Source organism: Panthera tigris, chromosome C2, assembly GCF_018350195.1.
Source record: "Panthera tigris isolate Pti1 chromosome C2, P.tigris_Pti1_mat1.1, whole genome shotgun sequence".
Lineage (NCBI taxonomy): Eukaryota > Metazoa > Chordata > Mammalia > Carnivora > Felidae > Panthera > Panthera tigris.
Window position 1 is genome coordinate 65,354,353 of NC_056668.1, and position 13,174 is coordinate 65,367,526.

General features: G+C 35.4%; 1 protein-coding gene across 4 annotated transcripts in view; it reads right to left on the reverse strand.

The window, feature by feature from the left end:
- Positions 1-13,174, reverse strand: part of GSK3B (glycogen synthase kinase 3 beta) — a 194,140-nt gene that overhangs the window by 124,238 nt on the left and 56,728 nt on the right. For all 4 annotated transcript variants that reach the window (XM_042998986.1, XM_042998985.1, XM_007098347.3 and 1 more), the window contains exon 2: positions 4,867-5,060. In XM_042998986.1, coding sequence (XP_042854920.1) covers positions 4,867-5,060 — 194 coding nt within the window. The remainder of the gene's footprint in view (positions 1-4,866; positions 5,061-13,174) is intronic.

The following is a 13,174-nucleotide window of genomic DNA, read 5'->3' on the forward strand; positions in this document are numbered from 1 at the left end:
AAGTACTTCTAAACTGGCTAAGTGAAGTAATTTAATTTCTGTTAAAGTAATTTGTCACAGAATGGTCACAGGGGGGGAAAAAGCATTCAAACTGCAGGTAAAACATTACTGAAATGAAGATTATTCCAGAAATTCCTAATAGAAAAGCTCAGTGTCTTAGATATAGTTTACATGATTGCTGATGCAGGGTAATTCCTCTTGATTTTCTTTTTGTCTCTGACCGTTTTCTCTCTCCTTGTTTTTTCACCAAAACAAACTGCCTCTCACTGATACTAGCAGGTTCAACAGGTTGGTTTATTTGACTGGGCAAGGAGAAGACTTCAAACTTTTTCTGGAAATATCTAATTATTTAATATAATCCTAGGCAGCAGGTACGTAAACCACCGATGTGAAACTACAGAATTTTAAGTTGTCAGAAAAATTCGTAGTATATATAATAATCAAGAGAAATGAATTGGTCAATGTATCAAATTTTATTTTTTTTAAAACAGTTAACATTTAGCAAGAAGAACAAATACTTAAGTTTCACAAAGGAAAGGTGATACAGTGGAATGAAATGAACTTACCACTTTTTAGCATGTAAGAGAAAAAATTAAAATAAAAACAAAAACAAAACCATACAATAGCAATAAAAGCAATAAGTACTTAGGAACAAACTTAGTAAGAAATGTCAAAAGTCTATATAAATAAAACTCCTGAAAGACACAAACGTATATTTGAACAAATAGATATCTCTTATTCCTCGATAAGATAATTCAACATCACAAAAAGGTTAGTTCTCCCTAAGTTAATGAGTTAATGAAATTTCAATTAAGAGTATCAGCAACCTATTTTAAATCGAGTTAGCCAAATTTATGTCAAAGTTCATATGGAAAAATAAACATTCAAGAAAAGCTAGGAGAAAAAAAAAAGCCTCAAGAGTGGATTACCTCAACCAGACATTAAACATACTATAATGTGGTACTGACACAGGAACATGCATGCAAATGACCTACTGGAACAGAACAGAAAGTCCAGAAACAGACCAAGTACACGTGGAAATTTAGCATGTAATAACCATAGCATCTCAAATCACTGGAGAAAAGATCGGCCTTTTAATAAACTGTACTGAACAACTAACCGGTTAATGACTGAGAAAGGATAAAATTACAGGGTGCCTGGGTGGCTCAGTTGGTTAGGCATCCAACTTTGGCTCAGGCCATGATCTAACAGCTTGTAGGTGTGAGCCCCACGTTGGGCTCTGTGCTGACAGCTCAGAGCCTGGAGCCTGCTTTGGATTCTGTGTCTCCCTCTCTCTCTGCCTCTCTCCTCCTCTCTCTCTCTCACAAAATACATAAACGTAATAAAAAAAAATTTTTTTAAAGAAAGGATAAAATTATATCAGTAACTCATACCATACAGAGGCATAAACACCATAAACAAGAATAAACTTCAAACAGATCAGGGAATTTAAATGTAAAAAGTGAAATCTTGTAACTACCAAAAGAAAATATGGTTGAATTTCTCTTCAACCTGGGGAAAAGGCTTTTTATAAGGAAAGGCTTTATAAGGAAAAGGCTTTCTAATCATAAATTAAAATCCACATATGGGGCGCCTGGGTGGCTCAGTCGGTTAAGCGTCCAACTTCGGCTCAGGTCATGATCTCACGGTCAGTGAGTTCGAGCCCCACGTTGGGCTCCATGCCGACAGCTCAGAGCCTGGAGCCCGTTTCAGATTCTGTGTCTCCCTCTCTCTCTGCCCCTCCCCTGTTCATGCTCTGTGTCTCTCTCTGTCTCAAAAATAAATAAACGTTAAAAAAAAATTTTTTTTTTTTTTAAATCCACATATGATAAAAGAAAAGAACAATAAATTCGACTGTATGGGGTAGTGGGAGACTTTCATATGGTAAAAAAACAGAATACACGAGGTAAAAATACTCAATATATCACAGATAAAGAATAAATCCGTAATAAAGAACTCTTCAGAGTTGAGAGGAAAAGACCAAAAACTCATTTAAAAAATGGACAAAAAGAAAAAAGAACAATTTACACATACAAAAACAAAACAGACCTTAAACAGATGGAAAGATGTTGAACTACATTCATAATAATGAGATTATAAATTAAAACTACAATGAGCTACCATTTCTCACATATCAGATTGGCAAAAATTGAAAAACTTAGGCAAGGCAAGTTGTCCATGCTAAGGGGAAATAGGCACTCAAATGACCAAAGAGGATGCAAACTGATTCAACCATTATGGAGGGGAATTTAACAATATCAAACAAAATTACCTAAGTGTTTATGCTTTGACTCAGCAGTCTACCTCTCTTAATTTACTCTGAAGATACACATCTAATTAAAAAAAATATATGAGAGAAGGTTTTTCATAGCAGCACTCTTGGAGATAAAAAAAATACTGAAAAGAAATGAAATATCCATACATACAAGAATGATTGAATCAACTCTGGCATACTATGCAGCTAGATGAGAAAAATCTCTGAAATGATATGCAATGATTTCTAAGAACTATATCAAGAGAAAAGGCAAAGTACAAAAGAGCTCCCTTAATAAATTACCTTTTATGTAAAAAAGAAGCCAAGAAAATTACACTTAATTGCTCACTTGTGCAAAAGAAACCCAGAAAAAATGAACCAAAACATAATGAGACTGGCTAGCTACAGGAAGCGAGTAGAAACAAAATACAGGGAATAGAGAAGAAATGGCACTTGTATATTTCTGATCTTTGGAACCATGTTAGTGTGTTTCACAGATAGAAAATATAATTTTTTAAAAAGTAAAAAAAAAAAAAAAAAAAAACCAGGGTTAAAGTTCTAAGAAGGGATACATTCAGAAACAAATGAACCAAACTATTTCAAATGAATAAATAAACCACGCTAAAGGGAAAATTTTTAATTTAAAAAAAAAAAAAGCAAAAATACAAACACAAATACTTTCTAAACAGAATATATGGTTCTGATGCAGTGATGATAAAATGTTTAACAAAGCACTCTGGAGTCAGAATGCTTGATTCAAATACTTGCCCAATTTTCTACTTGCTAATAACTGTGTGGCCCTGGACAAGTTAATTTATAATCTCTGTGCGTAAGTTTTCTTAGCCAAATAACAACAGTACCAATCTCACAGTACTAATGATAAGGCTCAAATAAAACTAATTATGTAAAAAGCTTAGGAGATCACTGGGTATATAACAAGAATTTGTTAAGTATTTGCTATCATCAATACTAATCCAAAACAAAAAACAAAAAACCAACCCACTGATTTTGCGGGTTTCCAGGAGATACATATAATAAAAATGGAGTCCTTGTCATGAAAAAATTTGGAATTTCCTAGTTTAGGGACAATAAGTGTTCAAGGAATTTAGAACAAAATCCATATGGCTGGCCGGAATCATCTGAGAAATTTCATAAAGGACAGGACTTAGATTAGCAAGAGAACGGGAGTGACAGAAAGGAAGCTAAATAAAAACCAATATATATTTCACGGACAGTAGCATAAAAGGTTTGGAAAGCTGAGTATTTGGAGATAAGACTACAGAAGTCCCTGAACACACTACTGAACTGGGCAGGCTTTATTTTCTAGACTATGAGGAACCACAGAAGAATTGTGTGTAGGAGAAATAATATGATCAACCTTAAGTGTGGGATTATTCTTGTGGTGGCATGCAGAAGATCAGAGGTAGAGTCTTACTCGTAGGTAAGTCAAATAATGGCAAGGGCCTGACTAGACTACTAGTGATGAGAAAAGGAAAGAAGGCACAAATCATCAAGGCAGTAAAGAAAAGAAAAAAAATCAATGCAGGGTGACAAGTGGATATGAGATATGAGAGAACAGAAAAGTCTGAATGACAAAGCGAATGACATCATTAGAAGGAAAAAGGAAAAAGGAAAAAGCAAAAAGGAATGGGAAGCAACAGAAAGGATTTCCACTGGGTCTCAAAAGTCAGATCAGAATTAGGCAAGAAGCCCTTGCAATGTGAGATACCAGATATCAATATCCAGTAGGCATTTGGCAACATGGGACTAGTACTTAGGAGAGAGAGTGAGTACTGAAGACAAAAGGTGTAACAATTTTTTTTTCCTAAAAAACCTCTTTAGAATGTTTGAGACACTCTAGAGCAATAAAGATAGTAGACTCTGTGCTGTTTCAGAGCAGTGATCATCTCTTATTTATTTTTATAGCCCTTCATGTTTGGCATACTTACTAGTACAGGGGAGACTCTCAGTAAGATGTTGCAGAGGTGGCAGAAGTAGAGAAGAGAACAGAGCTGCATGGCTTGTTAATGGCAGAACATATGTTAGAGCCCAGATCTTTTGACTCTCTACACTATACCATAACATAGAGATGACCTTTCAACATTCATGCATAGGATCCCCTAAAGAGCCGGTGTAAGAAATTAAAATAAACTGTTTCTCAGAGTAGACTGAAGAAAGACATAAGAAAATAGCAAAGAAAAGTCAGTTGTTGGGGAAAAAAATGATACTGTTGCATTACAGATTCAAAGGAAATTTTAAGAAAGGAGGCATAGTCAATAGTCAAATGATCAAACACTACAGGTACTGTTTCTCTGGTCTCCTACACCAATGAGACCCTAGGCAAGGAGAGGTCACTTTTTAAAGGTATAAATTAAGAATTTTAATCTACCTTTCACAGCATTTTAAAATCATGTATCACTTAAGGCAGTGGTTCAAAAATAATATTGCAATCTTTAGTAACTTTTATCTCTACAAAATACACAAGAGAAAATACCGTGTCTACAATAAATCTGCACAGTAAATGAAATTTGAAGCAAAAAGAAATGATTAGAAAAAATACTCATTCACATCAACTGACAGCAACAAAATGCATGAAATACCAAAGGTCTTACCTTAAATCTCTTGTCTTGCAATACTTTCTTGATGGCAACCAGTTCTCCTGAATCACAAAGTTTGGCTTGATATACCACACCAAATGACCCATTTCCAATCACTTTAGTGTCTGTATAGCTGACTTCTTGTGGCCTATCGGGACCCTGCCCAGGAGTTGCCACCACTGTGGTTACCTTGCTGCCATCTTTGTCTCCTAAAAGAAACAAGAGACAGAAAAATGAGAACTGCAAAGAATTAAACAGAGAAAATTGCTGAAGTACACAATAGTTTACATAGTAAACTATGTTTTTTACTACAAATCATTTTTAAATGCTCATCTTAGTTTATTGTATAGAATTACTTCAACTATTTGTTTCAATTTGTAAGTAACTTTTTAACCACCATTTAGTCATTCTGTAGACTAGACATCATGCTTAGTTTACATATGGGGATTTATTTAATGAAAACAATCACCCCATGAAGTATATAATACTGTTTCCATACAAAACTAATGGAAATAATGTTAAATTTGCTGAAGGTCAAAAGTCAAATGGTGGACCCTGGGTTTGAATCCCATCTGTTCTTTCTAAAGAAGGCCCTGGTTCTTTTCTGAAGGCTTCCTTATTTTACTTGAAAATAAATACTACTGAAAACATCTAAATATGTTGACTCTATTCAGACCATTCTGCCTTTAGGAAGGTAAGGCTTTGAGTTTTTCTTTCTCTGCATCTTACTTCTTTTTAAGAAAATCAACTATCTCTTAGAGAAAGGTCAAATGGGGAAAAGGAACATGGGAAAGAGTGTTAATTTGGAGTAAGAAAAGAAAAACCAAACCCATTCTGAACTGAGTGAGCCTCATTCATAAGTAGCTCACTGGTTCTGTGGTCTCTGCCCACTCAATAGCTCTTGCCTTATCTTCTGTGCCTTCCCACCCTTCCCAGTAACAATCTAAAGACTCTTCAATTCAAGCTCAAGAGCCACCTCTTATTGCCTAGGCAGAGTTCACAATCATCTTGGGTCTCTGAACTCTTAAACTATTCTAAACCATACTATGCTACCTAGAACCTGATTCTAAAGAGTTTTAAATTGTTCTTTTAGTGATTTCAGAACACACAGAGATTCTACTGAGTACAATCATTGGTAAGTAGCAAGTATGACTTGTGCTTCTCTCTTCCTGACAAATCTAAAACCAAATCTCAGTACATCCAAGTCCTTAGGCTCACTGACTAAACTGCACTTTTTCCGTTTGTTTCTTCTTCTACTCTTCCATTATATCAATTTTATTTGTATGATGCTAACTGAATTCATACTAACCTAATAAAAGAAAAAAAATGTAGTTTTTAACTCTAGATACCAAGCCAAGATTTTGAAGTATTCACTTGAACCTCACATATAAAAAAATATATATTAATCTCATTTTCCAATGGTTTGAGTGTTTTTCCCCAAAATAAAATTACCAGGTAAATGAATATCCAAATGTTAGTGGCACATTTAACCAATATGTATAGCCATTTTAGTTCACAAAGGTACTAATATAGACAAAAAAAAAAAAAAAACACAGTAAGTGATATCTGTGACTAATTAATGCTCCTGTTTATAAGGCAGCCTTCCTGACAGACACAAAAGCAATGAAGGATTCCTACATAAGATAGCAAGGTAAATTACAGGCAGTCTACATTATATATTATATCATGGCTAACTACCTTAAATATGTAGGGTTTTGGTTCTAAGGTATAACACCCAACAGATATGACAGCACAAATCTAACACCACTTGTAGAAAGGTAACTCAAATCTTGTCAACACCAACATTTTTATTCACAACAGTATTATATGTACTTTAAATACATGCAAATCCCAGCACAAGTCAATACATATACAGTAGTTCTCAATGCTTTCAAATGATCCCTTCACATTTCACTTCCTAGTAAAATAAGTCTAATATATTTGCAAAACCCAGTTTAATCAAATCTCAATTCTAAATCATCATGCTCAATTCCCCCAAATATTCCATATCACTTTCAATTCTGAGCATGTTAATGTTAACTACAACTTTTCAGGTTGACTATAAACCTTAATGTAAGTTATTTTCTTCTTCATTTGTAAAATAGATCTTTACCTATCTTTACTTGAAATATTCCTCTAAAGACAGAATCACAGTCTTCTGACCTTAAACTCAAAATGAAGAGATCTAGAAGGTTAGATTCAGGAAAGATTAAAATTCAAGGTACTGAACACATTTTCTTACAATCCAATTGTCCAAAGAAAATAAAAAACAATTGATTTCAAACAGTCCAACCAACTCTTCCCTAGATCATCCAAGTCAAAACCGTATCACCAAAAACTATATATTTCAAGGACTATGAATAATTTCACTGAACAGGTTGCTTGCAAAATCTTACACATCTAATCCACAAAACAAAGCATCATTATTTTTCAAATAAATTAACAGATTTTAAGAATGGCTGTTGCATTCCACAACTTTAACTGAAAACAAAAGCTGTCTGAGGCATAAACAAAAATTATGCTTTTCTACTGTATAACCATATTTCAATAAAGAAAACAGTAGCCACAGTTTTGTACTTGCTTTCAGTAGAGAACTTAAAACAATATAAGCATGTGTAATGACTTTCCTTACTTGCCTCTTTAGGTTGCATTTCTCCACATTTCAGAAAAATGGTTTGTTTCAGGGTTTCAAGAATCAGCTATGAAAGATATCCATCAGAACCCTGGGATTTTTTTTTTTTTTTTTTTTAGCTTCATTTTAGAGACAGAGAGAGAGTGTGAGAGTGCGCACACGCGTGAGTGGGGGAGGAGCAGAGAGACAGGTAGACACAGAATCCAAAGCAGGCTCCTCCAGGCTCTGAGCTGTCAGCACAGAGCCCGAAGTGGGGCTCAAACTCATAAATTATGAGATCATGACCAGAACTGAAGTCAGATGCCCAACTACTGAGCCACCCAGGTGCCCCAGAACCCTGGGATTTAAAATCTCTTCAAATCAACTATTAGGCCTGGGTAATGCCTAACACCTAATCGTGCTTTTTCTCATATGCAAATTATAATGCATAAATGAAGTAATTCTGCAAAAATATTAAAGCACGGTAGAAAGATAGATAGGTACTACAGATGCTATCACTGGAAGAGACTTTTAAGTCTTAAGGCCTCTTAGTGTTAAATTGTGATTGGATATGGACAAGGACCAATCCTTTCACCTTATTGTATATCTAGTTAAAAAAACAAAAACAAAAACAAAAACAAAAACGACTTACTATCTCAGCAGAAATTAAAGATTCACTCTTATTCTCTTTCGAGCAGTTACAGAAAATGCTGACAACTCTTATGGGCTACATTCTCTACTAATATGAAATCTCTAAGTATAACACGAATGATGGTTCTCAGGCTTTCTACCTCGAGCATTCTGGAATTTTTATTCAGAATGCTTCATCGGAGATCCGAAATAGCAGAGCTGTAAAAAATGGCAAGATAATACTGGGGATGACTTGGCATGAGCATTAGGAGCACATGGGGCAGTCAGCAGCTAATGTGCCAAGGAAAAGCATGCCACCATTTGGCATTGTAATTTGCCGACTTAGCAATAAAATAGCTGTATAAAATTTCACTGTATATCCATCCAATTCATTGTTTTATCTACTCTAATACTTACAATAAATGTAGGGATACATTATAATAATGTTTACTATGCAAATGCGGAAAGTAAAACTAAGAGATGAAAGCTTTGAGTAGCAAGAATTCTTCCCTGGCCTTATACTGTCTCTGCTATATTTTACAACCTTCCTACTACAGCTGAAAGACTTTAACTTCATATACTATTGCCTCCCCCCACCACCCCCCCGCAAGAAGCAGATGTTTCTGAAAATATAAAAAGATCAGCTCCAAACTAGTAAGAAATAAAAGAATAAATGATGATCTGTTACAGATTTCAGGCCTCAATCATTCACTTATTAATAGCTAAAGAGCTATTTTCCAAAATACTTTGGTAACCTTCAATTTCAAAACTTATCCCAAAGCAAAAGCACATGGAAAACAAAAATGTAAAATAATCGATTCGGTGATGTTCAAACAATTTAACATTTGCTACCAGAAATTGTATAATTTTCAATCTTAGCAACAGAGCATTATAAAGCACTGCTACCAAGAGGCCAAAATCCTGATGAAAAACTGGAAAGCAATAAATCTCCCTCATTTAAAAAAAAAAAAAAAGTCACCACTCTGCCCAATGCTAAATTTCTCAGAATGCATGGCATAGTGAGTCTCATACCAATTACAACAAAACTAGTCTCCAAAAATGCAGTACAACAACAGAACAGTGGGAACAGCTTAGCTCCAGGAGGCTTTGTCTCCTGCCAGAGGACTCCTGGGATCCTGTATTACAATTAAAATTCACTCAGGAGGTATAAACTTCCATATATCATAATTAGAAAATAGAATTAAATCCCCTACTCTTTACCACAATAAATAAATCTTAAATATATAAACCACAATAGACTCCTTATAAAGCAATGGAAAGATGATATACAAGAGAATAACCACTTTCTATTGAAGGCTGTTATATATATAGAATACAATTTTTTAAAAGCCTTAGGCATATCCTAAAATAATATGTGTGACCTAGTATCCAACCTCTCAAACATAGGTTTGTACCTTGTAAACAACACCTCATGGTTACATTTTTTTAAGCATCCAAGTGTGGAGTGAGCATCCCCAAACCGAAAGGCCACTTCAAGCATGTTTAAATATTTAGGAGGTATCTGACACTGACATTCTAATTTTATATGAATGATAAATCTCATTCATACTTTTAGCCATTTGATTTGATGTTTCTTAAGATTTAATTTTTTTTAATGTTTATTTATTTTTGAGAGGGGAGGTGCAAGGGAAGGGCAGAGAGACAGAGAGGGAGACACAGAATCCTAACCAGGCTCCAGGCTCCCACTGGGAGCTCAAACCCCATGAACCATGAGATCAAGACCTGAGGCAAAGTCGGACAACTGAGCCACCCAGACGCCCCATGATGTTTCATAAGATTTAGAGCTGAGGAAAAGCAACAACTACACTTTCTGTGAGGCTTATAGAGATGTGAAAAAGTCATACCGAACAAAGTCAATGACTGTCTAACAATTTCCTTTAACTCAAAAATAACCTCTCTCTACAGAAATAACAAAGTTAAGTCTGTAACAAAATCCCAGAGAAACCAGCATACTACTTGTGACAAGGAAGGTATGAAGTATTGTTAAGAATTTATTTTGTTTTAGGGCGCCTGGGTGGCTCAGTGGGTTAAGCGTCCGACTTCAGCTCAGGTCACGATCTCGCGGTCCGTGAGTTCCAGCCCCGCGTCGGGCTCTGGGCTGATGGCTCAGAGCCTAGAGCCTGCTTCCCATTCTGTGTCTCCCTCTCTCTCTGCCCCTCCCCCGTTCATGCTCTGTCTCTGTCTCAAAAATAAATAAACATTAAAAAAAAAATTTTTTTTTAAAGAATTTATTGTTTTGTTTTGTTTTATCTAACAACAGTACTAGTAAGGTAAACACACTGCCTATGCTTCTCCATCCCGAAGAGAAGTAACAGCTATTTTTACATGTTTAACAATAACATGGCAAAACTCTATCAAAAAATATTATATAAATTACTCAAAAGAATCAAAACGAACATCAATTTCAGGCATGATTAAGATTGTCTGAAGTGGAAACACTGACTACTGTCAAACTTTCAAGTTTTGATCTCAAAGTTCAAATACTTTTTGTCCTAAGTAACTCGCTAAGGAACATCTATTAAGGCAAGATGTTCACAAAATATGAAAACTTGTTTAAAAACATGAAAAAAGCATAAAAATAAGCAAAAGAAATAAAAAGGAACTGAGGTCCACAGAATCAGAGGTGAGCAAATTCAAAAATAAACTTGTCGTGAAATAGGGACTCGACTCTATGATGTGGAAGCTCTAGCTAGAGTGCATCTGCTCACAACCCCAGAGCAAAACTATGAAGAAAGAAAGGAACACCAATCAAGCACTTCAATCAAGCACTTCAATCAAGCACTTCAATCAGCCAGATCAACCCCAATGGCCAAGAGCATGATATAAATTTTAAGGCAATTTCTATGAAACCTTGATATGCTAAAAATCTTTCCAGCAGAGACATTTCCCTGAGACATCATTCATTTCCACATGATTCTATCTAGAGGACTGAGAAAAATAAAACAAAAGAATTGCTATCATTTCCTTTGAAGACAGAGTAAACAAAAGGAGAGGCAGGGAAAACAAAACGGACAGATGTTACACATGGGCTGGCTTTGGACATGTTTCCCTATATATCACTTCTAGAAATAGAAAGGAAAAACAGGGTGGCGGAGGATAAAGAAGAGACAGAAGACTCCAAAGTCCCTGGCAGCATAGTAATACATTTTTAATCAAAGGAATATACCATGTAAATGGGATTAACAAGCATCAATTCTGAAAAACCGTAAAACTCCCCTTAAGAAAAAAAATTTGATCAAGTTTTTTGCTAGAGATATATTGTATTATATGGACTCCGAAGTCATATCAAGGTCTGAAGTACATATTCTACCACTTAGTATCTATAAAATGGAGATAGCTGCTACTTCCTTCGTAAGTCTGCTATGATGATTAATAGGTTAAAAATTTTTTTAAGTGCATGCCCCACAGAGGGTGCTCAACAAATTACAGTTTCTCTGACCTTTGAATTATTGGCAGTGGAAATGAAAAAAAAAAAAAAAAATCTTTTGCCCTGCTATGCTCTTTTAACATGTGGTATATGCTCTTCTACAGTGCTTATCACAATGTTCTATAATTATTAAGAGTCTGAGCCCCTCACTTGACTAAGGAGTTCTTAGGAAAGCCAGACATTATCTGAATCATATACCTTTCTCTAGCGCTTATTAACACAGGGTTTGGCACAAGGCAGGTGCTCAGCAAAGGTCTGCTGTTGAATTTCTGTAGAATTACTCCAGCACAATTGTCAGGATTTGGGAACGGACTACTTTGTGTTAAACTTTAAGCAGTGCTTTTGCTTCTTCTTATGCTTACCATTGATCAGATACAACTCCCTAGGTACAAATGGTCTTACCATTTGTATGGTGGGTTTATGAAGGGTTTACTGCAAATATGGTGATAACATGCAGCCAAACAAATGACCCAATGCGCCACATTTGTATTTATTTATAGGTAGGAGAATCAGTCTGTTTCATATCTCTTTTCCAAATAATTCTGGTTTCTTTGAGGCATTAATATGCAGCAATGGATAAGAACTGGGCAGGGGACACCTCTTGAGGTCTTAAATTCAATTTGTATCAGTCTATATGCAAGTATATTCTTTGAGTACCATTTTACAGTTTGTAAGAACCTCTCACAGAAGACAGAAGAATTACCTGGGAGAGTTTACTGAAAATAGAATGTCACCCCTAAAGAGACTCAGTAGGTCTGCAATGCAGCTCAGAAAATTGCATTTTTAATAAGTACTCCTTCTAATTCTTAATGCAGTTCCAATGACCGTACTTTGAGAAAGAACTAGAATACTATTGAAACCCTACAACAACCTTGTGACATACCCACGATAATCATTTAACAACTGGAAGAAACTGGAGTACCTGGGTGGCTCAGTCCGACCTCAGCTCAGGTCACGATCTCATAGTTTGTGAGTTCCAGCCCAGGGTCAGGCTCTGTTCTGACAGCTCAGAGCCTGTAACCTGCATCGGATTCTGTGTCTCCCTCTCTCTCTGCCCCTCCCCCTCTAATGCTCTGTCCCTCAAAAATGAATAAACGTTAAAAAAAAAAATTGGAAGAAACTAAGGTAACTGAAAAGGTTTCATAACTTACCCGAAGTAACTCCCTTGGTTGCACCCACAGGATTCAGAACTAAAACCTGTACCCTACAATGTTACTTTGCTTTAAATCCATGCTAAAAAACAACACAGGCGTTGAGGTCCCAAAATCAACTTTCTATTTTCAGCAGAACTGAAAATCTGAAATACTTTACAAAAGGTTCTGAGGTATCTACCGCCAAAAGTATGTATCTCAAAAGTTTTAACTCAAAATATCCATAGTCCTTTTGAACTAATTTTAATTGACTCAAAATGTTTCTCTTCTCTCAAAAACCTAATTTTACTTTAAACCAAACAAACCAAAAACCAGAATGAATCCTGCCAATTTTCAACAGCCTGAACTTAAATATTATTTTACTTTTGAACCATGACCTGGAATCAAGCATATTTTTCCTCTGACTCCAGTGAATTGGAATAAAATTAAACCAAACCCCAAATGAATAAATATTTCACTTGGTCTTAAACCCTCACTTGAAAC